This window comes from Ahaetulla prasina, chromosome 3 (assembly GCF_028640845.1).
Source record: "Ahaetulla prasina isolate Xishuangbanna chromosome 3, ASM2864084v1, whole genome shotgun sequence".
In the NCBI taxonomy this organism is placed as follows: domain Eukaryota; kingdom Metazoa; phylum Chordata; class Lepidosauria; order Squamata; family Colubridae; genus Ahaetulla; species Ahaetulla prasina.
In genome coordinates this window covers 125,977,532-125,992,053 of record NC_080541.1, presented here as the reverse complement: position 1 = coordinate 125,992,053, position 14,522 = coordinate 125,977,532, and the positions used below count along the sequence as shown (strand labels likewise).

At 36.7% G+C, this 14,522-nt stretch overlaps 1 protein-coding gene across 1 annotated transcript in view; it reads right to left on the bottom strand.

The window, feature by feature from the left end:
• Positions 1 to 14,522, bottom strand: part of CACNA1E (calcium voltage-gated channel subunit alpha1 E) — a 334,730-nt gene that overhangs the window by 21,260 nt on the left and 298,948 nt on the right. Inside the window, exons 40-44 of the mRNA XM_058178755.1 lie at positions 10,309 to 10,414; positions 9,414 to 9,521; positions 8,559 to 8,659; positions 7,166 to 7,272; positions 1,340 to 1,448 (exon numbers count right to left, since the gene is read on the bottom strand). Of these exons, the coding sequence (XP_058034738.1) occupies positions 1,340 to 1,448; positions 7,166 to 7,272; positions 8,559 to 8,659; positions 9,414 to 9,521; positions 10,309 to 10,414 (531 nt within the window). The remainder of the gene's footprint in view (positions 1 to 1,339; positions 1,449 to 7,165; positions 7,273 to 8,558; positions 8,660 to 9,413; positions 9,522 to 10,308; positions 10,415 to 14,522) is intronic.

Here is a 14,522-nt window from a genome sequence, read left to right as displayed (position 1 = left end):
ACCAGCATTGAAGACAAAATGAACAAAAGCTCCAAAGCACTAGTTATTATTGTTTATCGCTGAATAACCCACCTGATGAAATGATTATATGCAATGAGAACAAATCAATTAGTAGAATGATACTTAAAATTAACAACTGTAACAAACATAAAGGGTCAAATTTTCAGTCAAAAATTGCATTTCTAATATTGATAAGTATCTTGAAAATATAATTTGCTCAATGATAGTTGAGTATATTTTATATAATACTCTTATTTTACTAAATATTTGCAACATATACTTCTTTATAACTTAAAATATTTACCATCATCATAATCCCATCAAACCTCCAGCAATGCTTACTCATCACTACAACTTTAGCTGTACACCTGTCACTATTATTAAATGTACAATCTGTGTACACTTATAGATAGCTAGATATCCATAATGACAAGGAAAAATCTAAGAAGAAAAAACAATAAGTTCTGTATTATGCTTCCATGTTTTCATCTAGGATACCTAAATGAAATAAATACTACAGTATCTATTTGAGCAGTAATTTGACGAATTATATACTGTATGAGGTGACCAAAACCTCAGCAATGAATCTCCCACGGAATAACTGACCAAATTTTGAAGATATGTGAGATTAAACTGATGATAAACAAATTCATATTTTATTTAAAAAAAAAGATTGTAATTAATTCTGATAACAAAAGTAATAGCTATGTATGTTACTACAGATCTATTCTTCCTATCCGGAATGGATGAATTCTTGCCTACCAGAAATCTTCTCTGTTAATGTCCAATGGGGAAGCTGCTCATTGTTATTGTGTAAATTTCATCAACAGGATCTACAAACACCTAAAGGTAGCTACCAGGATCTCTTTCTAGGATTACCAGCATTTCAGGGTTATAATGATTAAACTATTTTGAAAGACCCAGTTTCAATATTATATTCCACAGAATAGCTTTGGAAAAAAAGAATAATAGGTCTCAAAGACAAACGTAAGATATTTTCTGGGAACATGAGGCTTCCTAAAATCTAGACCAAAAAATAAAGTAAGATTAATAAAATAGACATTATAACATATTATACAATAATATAATGTAATAGATTATCATCACATATTGTATATGTATTGTGTAATAGTATATACAGTATACTGCATGCAATATATGCAATATATTGTACAATATATTTTATAATAACACAATGCAATATCATTATATGATACAATAATATAACACCATTTGCAATCAAGAAGGTTTTTCAACAGTACACAATTTCACTTGAATTGCTTTTCTGAAATCAATGAAAAACAGAGAAGCATTTTTAATAAAAGGTACATTGATTTACCAGAGATTGCCGTTCTTGGTACTCTCCGTGGGCTGAATCCATACATGCCAACTGGAATATCTCTTGGGGAGAGAGTGGACTCAGGGAGGGGAACCCACTACGGCTGGTCCTATAAAGATAGTCCAACTTGAAATGAAAAGAGAATACATCTTCCTGTAACTTTCACTAATTTTTTCTACCTCCTCCAAGATAAAACATCAGCCCCAGGGAAAAAAGATATTTCTCAATGAACGACACGCTTTTGTTGAAAAAAATGAGCTAATTATTACCAATGTCAGAAATGAATATGCTATAAAATTCTTTTCCAAGGGTAAGCTTGACATATCCCTGCCAGGTTTTAGGAAAGCACATTGCTGTTATTTGCTCATCCTTCTGAAGCACTAGAAACAATAAAGCAATAAATAACAGCTACAACCAAGAAGATCATCAGATAGGTAGTTTGAATTACACACAATACGCAGAATTTCCACTGTCAGTCAAACTAGAAACGTTCCACCAATCCATCAATGGAGAGAATGCAGCAAACTAGACAATACTAGATGAAGACAAAACAGTGGAGTTCTGGGCACAGCTATGGAATAAGAATTATGACAATAATACAGCTTGGATAAAAGTGGCAGCTAAGAATAAAAAAAGAAGCTGAAATGAAAGAACTTGTAATAACAGCAGAAATGGTGGAGAAACTGCAAGGAAGATCAAGAACTGATCAGCACCAAGTGAAGATTAACAGCATGTTTTTTCATTAAAACACCTGACTGGTCTACAGCCATTCAAAGAGGTGAAATTGCAGATTGGTTAGCATCTGAAAGATCCAACAAAAGAGGAAGCACCAGGCAACTACAGGCTTACCAATAACTTTCATATTGCTAACTGCTGTGGTAGCTGATACAATCCAACAGCATCTAGCTGAAAACAGGTTTTGTCCACCTGAATGTGGATTGCATTGCTTAAAAGAAGGTATTTAACTCCTTGCCACATGATTGGATAATCAAGTGCCTAGAAATAACAGGAGTCAGTAGAAACATCAGATGCTTCATGGAAGATTAGAGACACAACGGAAGAGAGAGTTGCTAGTTAGTGGTGAAGTTCTGGGAGAGGTTAATATCCACAGGAATCTTTTAAGGAGACTCACTCTCACCATTACTGTTTATTAGTGCATTGATTCCTCTGTTAACAATACTGAACAAATTAGACCATGACTATCGAATATCAAAAATATCTGCCAGGCTATCTTGTCTCCTTTATTTGAATGATCTGAATGGAAAAATACCATCTGAAATAGATGCTGCTCAATGCTCATTGTGCATATACAGAACCAGGATATTGTAATGGATATTGGACTGGATGAATGTGACATCCTTAACAAGGGAAAAATAGTGAAATTTGAAGAAATCAAAATGCTAGAAAAAACTGGAAGCATCGGGGCGAGACCGTGTGGAAAAATAGTGGGCTCCGACAAGCTCCACAAAAATCCAGCCGGACAAACCACTGTCAGGGGGTCTTTGGACTGGAACCGTCCTGTAGGGACAGTGAAAAAGGAGAGATTCCTCAGATGACCAAGAGGAACAGGCAAGTTCCTCAAAAGGTGGGAGGCTACCCTTCAAACCGGCGGCACAGGTGGCAGCCATTGAAAAATGACTGCTCTGAAGCTGGGGCAACCGGACTAAATTTTTTGTGCAGGAGTGGTGTCTGAACAGACTGCTGGTACTGGGTGAGTGACTGACCAACTCACAGGTAAAAAAGGTAAATTTTTAAAATAATTTTAAAAGGTGTCCCTTTAAAGGTGAGGGGCTAATTGGCACTTGGGAAAGTTAATGGAGGGAGAAGAACAAACAGGAAGATAAAATACCAAAGCCCAAGAAAGAAAATTCTATAACTGGATTTGGAGAAACTAAAAATAATTTAAAAAAAAAACCCAAGAAAAACCACTCTTTATGTGGATTTAAAATATTTTGACAGCTTTGATACTTAGTTGATCTGAGAATATTGTGGATTTGAGAGAGACATCTGCTGGCGGAAAGAGAGCAGTGCAATATTGGTTGGAGGATAGAAGAGAAAATAACAGCTGTAACTTTGACTAATAAAAGATAATTCAGAAACGGAGAACTTTTAAAGAGTATCTGTTTTTCTGAACTACTTGGTTTCAACTCTCAATGGTTGTGGAAGATAACAAAGCTTTAACTTGGAGTGGATTGGATAAATATTTGAATTGGATACTATTTGGAACTAAAAGGAGACTATATGGACTTTAAAATTTTAATTAAATATAAATAAAAAGTTTTAATAATTTATTAAATTGACAATATGGAGTCTTGGATGTGTGAGGAATTAATTGAGATGTTTAAAAACATGTGTGAATCACTAAAGGGTAATAAAAAGTCAGACATTTTGCTGGGACACACAGAACAGGAAAAAGAGACCATAAACGAGGAGCAAGAAAATAATATTGAAAGAAAAGGAATTGAATGCAAAAAAGCAGGTAGATGATTTCACTGGGATTAATAGTGGCAAAAAAAGAGTGGATAGAGGGGAATATTCCCTCAAAAAGAATCAATTAAAGAGAAAAGAAGAAAAGAGTGGAAAGAGATTAGGAGAAACCTTGGGGAGAATTACACGAGTAATATATCTAAAAGTGAGAAAAAGGATTCAGGAGAAAAGATATAATAAATACCAAAGAAGAAGAAGAAGTTAAAAGAATGGGATAAAAGGAGGAAATTATTAAGAAGTGGAATTTTGGAGAGACCAAGAGAAAATGGTTAAAGAGAGGAAAAATAGTGGAAAGGAGGAAGGGAAATAAGGTATATTTTAATAGATTTAAGGGAATTGTATTAATATTATTAATTGTGGATGATCTATTAAGTTAAAGGGTTTTAATGTAATAAGTGAATATGATGATGTATATTGCTTATAGCAAAACAGAACAACAGATAAAATATGAAATAGCAATTGGGTTTAATTATGCAGACAAGTTAAACTAAGAGACAAAATTGAAATGTTAAAAAGTGGGATGGGGATTTTGAAAAATATATGCTGTAAATGAAGAAATAAGACAATTAATTGATGTTATTGTAAGAAACTAGGAATTAAAGGGTGGATAGTGATACTGTTTATGTATTATGCATTAAGAAGAGATTAAGAAAAGATATGGAAAAAAATATTATGGCCAAAATTGGAAATATGTAAAATGTATTGGGGGGGGGGGGGGAGGATGAAATAACAAGAATGGTGAAAAATGGTGAATTTGTGATAAAGAATTATATAAAAGGGATGAATATGGAAAAAGTGGGAAGATTGGAATGTATTATAAAAATTAATATATATATATATGTATGATGAAAGAAAAATGTTAATAAAACTTCTTTACAAAAAAAATTGCTCTATGGATATAGCATCAAGAGTTTGAAAGACAATCACTACAAATACTTGTGGATCTTTTAAGCTGAAAACATCAAGAGCACTAGAGACAAGAAGAAGGTTAGAAGTAAAGGGGCGTGCATAAGAGCACAAACGTGCCTACCGTTCCTGTCCTATTGTTTCCTTTCATTATATCCAATTAATATAGTTATTACATACTTATGCTCATATATATGCTTATATATTATATAGTTATTTTCATGCTTATGCTTATATATACTTATATATATACACTGTTGTGACAAAAATAAATAAATAAAATAAAATAAAAATAAATAGATCATCATGAGAGTGAAGAAGATCTTGAATCCATTAAGGCAATTAACACTCAGACAATTCCAGCTATTAGATACAAAGCTGGAATAATGGACTGGATTCAAGCAGAGCTAAAAGCCCTTGGTAGGAAAACTAGAAAAATAATGACAATGAATCATACTCTTCATCCATGCAGTGACAGACACTATTTACCAAGGAAAATAGGTGGGTGTGAAATGTTGCGAGTGCACTAGAAGTTGAAGAAAATAAAAGGCAACTGGAAAGATATCTGAAGAACAGTGAAGAAGATGCATTAAAGCTAGTATACCAGTACTGGAGAGACCTAATTGCCCTACAAGAAAGACAAAATGAAGATTAGAAAAAAAGACATGGTAAGGCAAAGTATTACATGACCAGAACACTAAAACAATCGAAGACCTATATAATAACAAGACCCGGCAAATGGCTAGGAGCAGGAAGGTTAAGAAAGAGATGCAAAGGCTAATTCTGGTTGTATAAGACCAAACCTTAAGAACAAATGCATACAAAGCCAGCATTGAGAAGACAGCAAAAGAAAGCAAAAGTTATCTCTGTAAAGAAGGTAATGAAACGATGGACTACCTAGTTAATTGCTGCAAGAAAACTGCACAGACAGACTACAAACGAAGGCATAATAAAGTAGCAATAATGGTACATTGAAAGATTTTTTAAAGAAATACTATTTGCCTGCAAGCGAGAATTGGTAGGGCCAGAAAATAGTCAAACTAATAAAAAAGAAAGAAGCTAAAGTGCTCTGGGACTTTTAGAATTCAAGCACTTTGCCACACAACACCCCAGACTTAACAATTGTTGATAAGAATGACAAAAAGTCTGGATAGGGGACATTGCATAACCTGGAGAAAGCAGAATAGTAGAGAAAGGACTGGAGAAAATCACAAAATCTAAAAACTTGTAAATAGAAGTAGAACTACACTGGCAAAACAAAGCAAAAATCATATTGATAGTGACAGGCTCCTAAGGATGCAATCCCAAAACATCTGAAGCACCACTTGAACGCTATCAACATTGACAAAATCACCATCAATCAATTGCAAATGGCAATTTTAATTGGAACAGCTTACATCCTGTAACAATAACTGTACCATAAGCAATCATCATCTTCCTATTCCAGATATGTGGGAAGGACTTGATGGATAAAAATGCCATATCCAGTCTGAACATTTGGCTGACTGTGTGACCAACCATCATAACAACAATAATAATAGTAGTATTTTTTTATTTACAACCAAAAGAACCAAACAACTACTATCTTGTATTGTTGACATTATTATCATATAATAAAAGTGAAAAACCTGAAACCAGACAAAATTATATGCTCATGTTGCATTGACAGTATATACACATTTTTAATTCTTGATGTTGGGAATAAGAAATGCTTATAAGTGTGGATGTATATTGGTATATTACTGCTGCAAAGTTTGAAACTGTGATGTAAAATGTAGAAAACTGTACCAGATAAACAGATGTAATCAGATAATCTTCACCAAAAGGTTTTGTGAGTTATATTTTTATTCTTATGCTACATTTCATTTGAAAACATTATTTTGTATTCAGACTTGGGCTGGTTGGCATATTGCACTAAGCTGTAACTTCACACATGATTTATTGAATAAATCACAGTTATGATTCACCCTCATAAACCATGGCTGGATTTACATAACACTGAGTTTCAAGCAAATAAAGCAAACTCTTGGGTAACATGTTCAACGAACCCAGTCAGAGAGAGAAGTATGCTTTAATATAGACCAAGACTGAAAGTTTTAATGGAGGAATGGATTGGATAAGAATCAAAATGCAACGTGACTTCCTGATTATTCTCCTCCTTTCATTCTACCTTTATTGTTCAAACTAAGTTTTGAGTTCTGCATTCTTATTGCAATCTCAGTAGTTGAAAATGTGCTGTTAACCAGCACAATTACTTTCTATTCCCTCATGGTTTATTATCAAGATCTTTGGGTTTATTTGTAATATCTTTCTTAGATTAGATTCCCTACCATTACAGCTTTGTATCTTGAGTAAGATTCAATGAAAAAAGGATTAGGATCACTAGGATTACAAATAAAAAAGCCAAGGTGGTATTGTTTATTCTGCACTTACAGTCCTGAAATTGTGTCTTGCTGGAGGTAAGGCAAAGCTTTGGCATTGGAAATGATCTCCTGAGGAAGAGATGAAGGCTCCATGCGCTGGAACATTGGGGCATTTTTCTGAGTTAAGAAAGAGAAAATGACTGCAGTTTCAATTAGGTAAAATAATGACATAATGAACACGTGGAATTAAAACTTCCATCGTGTTCAACGTCTATAATGGCTAGATGTGATGAGGAGTATACACATTTAGAGGGCAACAGGTTTGGAAAGTCTACTCTCAAAGAAGAAGAAAATAATACTCCCAAAGAAGAGGAAATAATACTGAAACTGCCCATAATTTTAGGTAAACTAAATGAGACACTGTTGGGACAGCAAATACAAATCCCTTCAATTATTTTCATTATGAAAATGTATTATATAGATAGCTTCATCCTCCATTTTCCCCACACCTCCCCAGTCATTTGTCTCTATATTCAAAGAATTGCATAAGTGCTGTATTTTTAACGCAATCCTTTTTTTTTAGAATCCTTCCACATGCAAGGGCTTTTCTGTTCGGAGACCTGTGCCATTGCTCCAGAAGAAACAATGCAAAAGCAGATTTTCAGCATTTCCTCTAGAACCCTTGGTGGCCTCCATGGCTGGAAATTTCCACTTCATCTCAGCTCCTGAAATTATATCATCCCTCCCGAACTGAAGCTCTGTGGTACTTTGTCAACTTTCCCTGTTGCCTCCCTGCTGCTTTGCATGGCTGTTTCTTGCTGGAATGGCTTTGTATGGACATCGGCTTGCTGTTGGTTTGCTTGTCTACTTTTCAGCTCACTTCAATAGTGTTGCTGGTGAGGGGGAAAATAATGAAGGGATGAAGTTCCAATATACTGCTTCCCTACTGCGACCTGCAAGCAAGCTCTGCACATCTCAAAGAATGGTAACGATTTGCATAGTAGCAACAAATAAATACTCTAGATAGCTAAGGGAATCACAGCTGATGGTATGCAAGGGGTCTCAGAGAAGTTAAGGATACACATATTATACAGACTCCTACAAAAAGAACTCATAGAATGCATAAAATTGTGGGAAAGGAGAACAGTTACTGTAGATCAGGAATCCTGCCATTGCATTTTCCTTTTTACAAAAATATGTACTGTCTTCTATCTTGCTACAACAATTCCTATTGGCCACCCTACAGAAACTGCAGCAAAATTTTATATATTCTTGGAAACCATCCTTACTGTATTACATGCATCATAGGCTGCAAGGTATATCTGTAAATTCTTATGCAAATAACCTACCACATCCTCTATTAATGCTTTCCATACAAATCTATTGCCAGAAAATATGAATGGCTGAATTTTAAGCCACAACAAAACAAGACCAATTATATTTTTCCTCTGGCAGAATCGTACCTGTTCTTCTAGCTGCTGTCTTTGCTTTTTAGCTTTGCTCTGCTTATAATAGTCCATTATCATCATGGCTGCGTAGATTTTCCCAACTGTCAGGTCTGTAGCTGGAAGTAAAAGATGTAACCATATTAACCAAAACAGAACCCATTTACTCTGCTAAGAGAACTAGAATCAGGGACATACAATTTTGCACATCCGTGGGGCAGGAAAGAACACATATTTATGAGCTTGCCTCTGAATTTTCAAGCCCTATGATTTGTAGGGAACTAGCGGCCCTCAAATAAGATGTAGATCATAGGCAGAATGATTCCTTGGTTTCTGCATATATGTTTTTTAAAGGTTAATATTTGATCCTAATATCAGAATAGTCTTAGAGTAGAATAGCTAGGATATTGGCTATTTTATGAAAGGGGTCATGCGTCTGAGTATTGTTTACATGTGGATGCATTTCTATTTTCACGTATGTTTTTCTGCTTTAGGTCTCTATATAGAGTAGGCTAGAAGTATAAATGATGTAGCAGATTTATATGCCACTTCACAGTGCTTTACAGCCATTTCTAAGTGGTTTACAGAGTCAGCATATTACCCCCATCAATCTGGGTCCTCATTTTATCAACCTCGGAAGAATGGAAGGCTGAGTCAACCTTGGGCCTGGTGAGATTCGAACTGCCAAACTGTAGGCAGTCAGGAGATGTATCCTGCAATACTGCATTCTAACCACAGCGCGACCATGGCTCTAATGGCACAAGGAATTTGCTTATATGAAATTCCTTCTCTTTCTTAAAAATCATACAAATCTTGCTTCTTTTATTTTTCTGAAGGTCACTTGGCAGCCCTAATTCCTAAACAATAACTTACTTTTTGGCATGGGGACCAATAGATCTAGCATCTTCTGAGAAAGATGAGGCCAGATGGTCAGTATCTCTTTCTGGAGCTCAGAGTCTAACTGTTGCCAGTCTGCACCACCTATAAGGGAGCAGATCAAAAGAACTCTAAACAAAGTGGAGAGAAAGAGAAGGAAAGAGAAAAAGAAAACAAGGGAGCTAGACTCATTATTTATCCATTTTGTTTCCCATATTCCTCTAAGCTTAATGACACCAGAGATTAGAACCCTTCTTTAATTCCAATTGGCTACCAAGAGCCAAATCTGTGAGGTCCTGGAGGATACCAACAAGACTTAAATTTAGCAAAGTATCCAAACCAGTACCCCTCAATCTTTAATTAATTAATCCATCAGTAGTACCCTTGCAAATCCAATGAGATATTTATAATATATGTATGCACACATTAATTCTTCATTCTTTCACATTCTCCTCTGAAAATGTCAGACAATAGATTCCCATTACACAATTAGTAAATTTCTGAAATTTCCTATTTCATTTCTTTCTTATTTCATGCTTCATACTAGCAGGTGGTTTAGCAGTGTTTTCTTCTATGACTGGGGAAAAACAACAACTAGACCTGAAATTATTCTTAGAGAATCAGATTATTCTGAGTCATGACGTCTTTGTAGATCAGGGGTCTCCAACCTTGGTCCCTTTAAGACTTGTGGACTCCAACTCCCAGAGTCTGGGAACTCTGGGAATTGAAGTCCACAAGTCTTAAAGGGACCAAGGTTGGAGACCCCTGATGTAGTTTACAAGTTAATTGATTTTGGGAAGTTGCCCATTTCCCCACCTCAAAAAGTAAATTTCTAACTCTTGACTATTTTAGTTTCCTTACTTTACTTTCCCATTTACCCCCAGACCCCTACCTTTTGCGATTTTAATATCAAGAGCTGTTCTAATTAATGCCATCAAGGTAGAAGTGAAATGCACCGTGTTGTCTTCAGCCACCGGCATGTTCATCAGGACCAGTCTCTGCACAAAATAGGTGGGGAGAAGGGAATCAGGCAGAAAACAGTTTGGAAAACTGTATCATGGAGACACAAGGAAAATGCTTAAAATGCATAAACTAGAACAGCCAAAAAGGAGGGCAAGGATCGCCCCCATCTCTTCCAATCTATCCCATTCCCTTCAGCTTGGTCTTTTGCCCCTTTTAATTCATTTTGCCAAGGATATGTGTTCTTTTATTGACTTGGAGCAAGACGGACAAGATGACCGATTAGGTTCCTTGACAATCACATTCTGTGATTGTGGGAAAGGAATTCAAACTCTCTGATTCCATTAAAAGGAGAAGCAGCTGTAGTTTACTTCTGCGTCTCCCATTTAGAACAATTTTTCTTTTACTTAATAAGCTCAGAACTCTTAGCTATATCCTGGCGCCCCCTTTTTGAGTTTTCTTCAAAAGAGGTCTTGTTGGCAGCAAATGATTGCCCATGCAATGGTTCCATTTTATCTGAAGTTGAAGAGGGAGGAGAGAAAGGGAAAATGAAGAGAAATTGATGAGTCATGTGGGAGTGAGTGGGTCATGCTCCTTTTACCCTTGAAGGGGAAAACGAAATGGCCAAATCCACTTCTCAGAGTGTATATATTGCTTTGTCAATTCTTATTCTATTCTTCCCATCACACTAACCACCCTCTTTCTTGAGATTTCTGGATCTATCATAAAATGGGATTAGTGAAAATAAGACTCATGGAATATTTTTGCTTCAATGTGTACAGAATCAAAAAAAAAAAAGGGAGGGGGGTTTATGCTTCAGAAACCAAATGGTACCATTGTGGCATGCACAAAGGTGAACATAAATTGCCCTCAGCTAAAATCATGGATAATGCAGTAAACAGACAATCCCAAATAACTATTTAGAGAGCCAGGGTTTGCAATTCTGTTTTTTAAGCATTTGAACCAGAAATTTCATACAGAAACTTTAGGAAATGGAGTCAAAAAAGTAAAGATGATAGGTGCATAATCAAAACCCCATTTTATATACGGGTAGTACTCAACTTACAACCACAAATGAGCCTGGAATTATGGTGGTCAATCATGGAAGTTGTTAACTGAGGCACCCATCTGATCCCCTCACCTAACGACCACAATCCCAGCTTTTGCCATCGCAGTCGTTAAGTAACCGTATGGGTCATTAAGCAGAGCATGAAATGCCTCAGGAGGTGGGGGAGGTTCCGGGAAGCCAGGTGCAGGTCCACACTGCAGCACTTTATCAAATCACATTTGGCCTTCCCCACCCATTACACAGCTTCCCACCCTACTAGGTTGTATATACCACAGGGCCTCCTCCTTTTCCCATTACGCCTCATTTCATTTGTCTTTTCCAAAGACTGCCTTTCCCAAGGAGAAGCAGCCAATGTGCAATGCCATGTGGCCTTTCTATACAGAAACCACATAATGCCATCCTGGAAGGAAGTACAGTTTTGGAAGTGGTTGCAATTCTTGTCATTTAAGAATTTTGGCCACTCCCCAAATGATATCTGCTTCCAGAACGGCATCAAACAGCCTTTGAAGAGGAAGGCTGTGTGGCACATTGTCTGTTTTTTTTCTTTTCCTGAAAGACAATCTTCAAAAAAATAATCTTTTGAAAAGAGAAATAGCCAATATGGCCCATGGCCTTCCTACATAGAGGCTACTTCATACCATCCCGGAAGCCGGGGCCATTTTGGTAGCAGCTGCAATTCGCACATTTCTAAATAGGAAGGCTATGTGACACACTGGTTTTCTTCAGAAGAGGTAAATGGAGTGAGGGATGGGAGAGGGGCAGAGAAGTCAAAGATGTGGGGTCCAGTGGCAATAGAAAACTGGGTCCCTAAAACCTATGGGGACCCAGCTGGGCTGGAAGTGAGCTCAAGAGAGCCAGTGTGGAGTAATGGGGGGGGGAAATAGTGAGTGGGGTGAACTGCAGCACCCCTACAATTGACTGTATTACCAAGTGGCCAGATTTTGTGACTCTGGAGGCATTGCAGCAGCCATAACTTTGGGTACAGGTCATTAGTTCATTTGGGTACAGTCATTTGTTCAGTGCCGTTATAATGTCATATAATCACAGAATTTATAGTCATAAGTTGAGAACTACCTATATCAAAAAGGGACAAAGTTTCAATCACCGTCCTCTTTACTCTTTTAACCTCCTTCTCCCATACAGTTGCTCTGCTTTCATGATGCAAATACCACTGAAATCAGGCTATCACTTCCACATCACCCCCATTTTCACTCCAAATGCTTAGGAGCCCTTTGGAGGTGAACCATGGCTACCTTCCTTTCTACTGACTTGAAATCATGAGAAGGAATATACATCACTGCCACATTCTCAAGTCTTTTTTTTTTTTTTTTGCATTTGATACAAAAGGCAGAGATAAGCCAAACCAGCCAAACATCAATAATCTGGCATTTTGCATACCAAGTCCTGAAGACAAGGACGAAAACAGCAAAACTCTTCCCAGTTAACTAGACTTAACATTTTTGCTACAGGGTCTGAAGCTCAAGAGTCAGGAGGAACAGTATATCCAAACAGAAATGCAGCCATAGCATCCCCAAATAAAAAATAAGTGTGTGTGTGTGTGTGTGTGTGTGTGTGTGTGTGTGTGTGTGTGTGAGAGAGAGAGAGAGAGAGAGAGAGAGAGAGAAAGAGAGAGAATGACAGAAAGAAAATATCCTAGCTTCAGTGCAGCTTCCACTACATCTATTTACCTCTGAGTTGGAAATGAATTAACCCAGTCCCTTAATACTTTATGAATACTGAGATATCAGCACAGGATCCTCAGGCAGAAGCCCCAATATTTTCAGGCTGCTACCTTTTCCAGGATAGAGCTGGACCCATTTTCCATCCATTCTCTCACTTCCTATAATGAGACACCTAGCAAGAACCTGTTCTGCAGATTACTTTGAACCTGCTAGACCTATTGCATGCAGTGTTATCACACTGGTAAGAAACCAGCTTATCACCTGCTCACCTCACCTTCAGGGGTATCACTGCTTGCCTTCCAAGCTGTCAGAGCAACCCTTGCAGATTTTTTTAAAGTCAAAAGCTCTGCTGAAAGGATTTCAATTTAATGGGCATGTCAGGCTCCATTTTGTATTTCAACGAGTCAATGAGAAGAAGTTGCAGTTTTTAGAGTAGTTTCTCATTTTTTTCTGACATAGTTGTCCTATTCCAAAGTATTTGCTTAGTTCAGACTTTTGTACAGATTAAAGTTCAATCTCACATATTAGAAGTATGGTATCAAGTTTGGCCTGAGAGCCACACTTGGCCTTTAAGTAGTGTGAGGAGGATTGTATTCCTAAAAACAGGCAGCCCAGGATAATTTCATTAAAACGTATTAAGTGTTATTAATATAAATGTTCTTATATAGCTAACAGTTTTCCATTTCAAACAAATTCCAAAGTGTTGCTGAAGGGGCTCTACATACTCAGAAATAAAACACAGGGCATATTCCCAGATAGGTTTGTAGTTTTATGTGTGTAAATTACTTTAATATCATGAGCATTGCTCTAATACAGTTAATCATATTGATATAAACTGCCTTATATCTGAACTTTAGCCCAACTAGTTAAAAATGTCTGATCTAAATGGGAAAGGTATTCTGTGGCTTCACAGAGGATTATATTCAGTCCTGTTACCTGGAACATTTCCACTGAAGTAGCGGGATGGAAACCACATCTGAATGCATAAAGAACATTTGCTCTAATGCTAAACGAAGACCTTTTGAATCTTATTCTGCATCCCTTACTTTTTGCAGACAATGGAATAACTGAACAGATGTCCCATCAATCATAATATTCAGTGCAAAAATAAATTCTTGAGTATTCTTTACCTTACATTACAACTACCAATTCTGTTTCTCTTGCATCTACCCTCACAATGTTTGTTGTGGGCCTGCACAAAAACTAACTTTCAACATTACTTGCACTGATCCATGGGCCTTTCTCTCTTATAATGCTATTGCAAACAGAGTTATAAGGATTTGAAACATATAAGCAGTAAGTATTAAGCTAGGAACACAATCTGAAATCAAAGAAATAATGGAACACCTCCTTTATCTCCCACCACCCGTTACCATTATTCGCTTCCCATTTCTT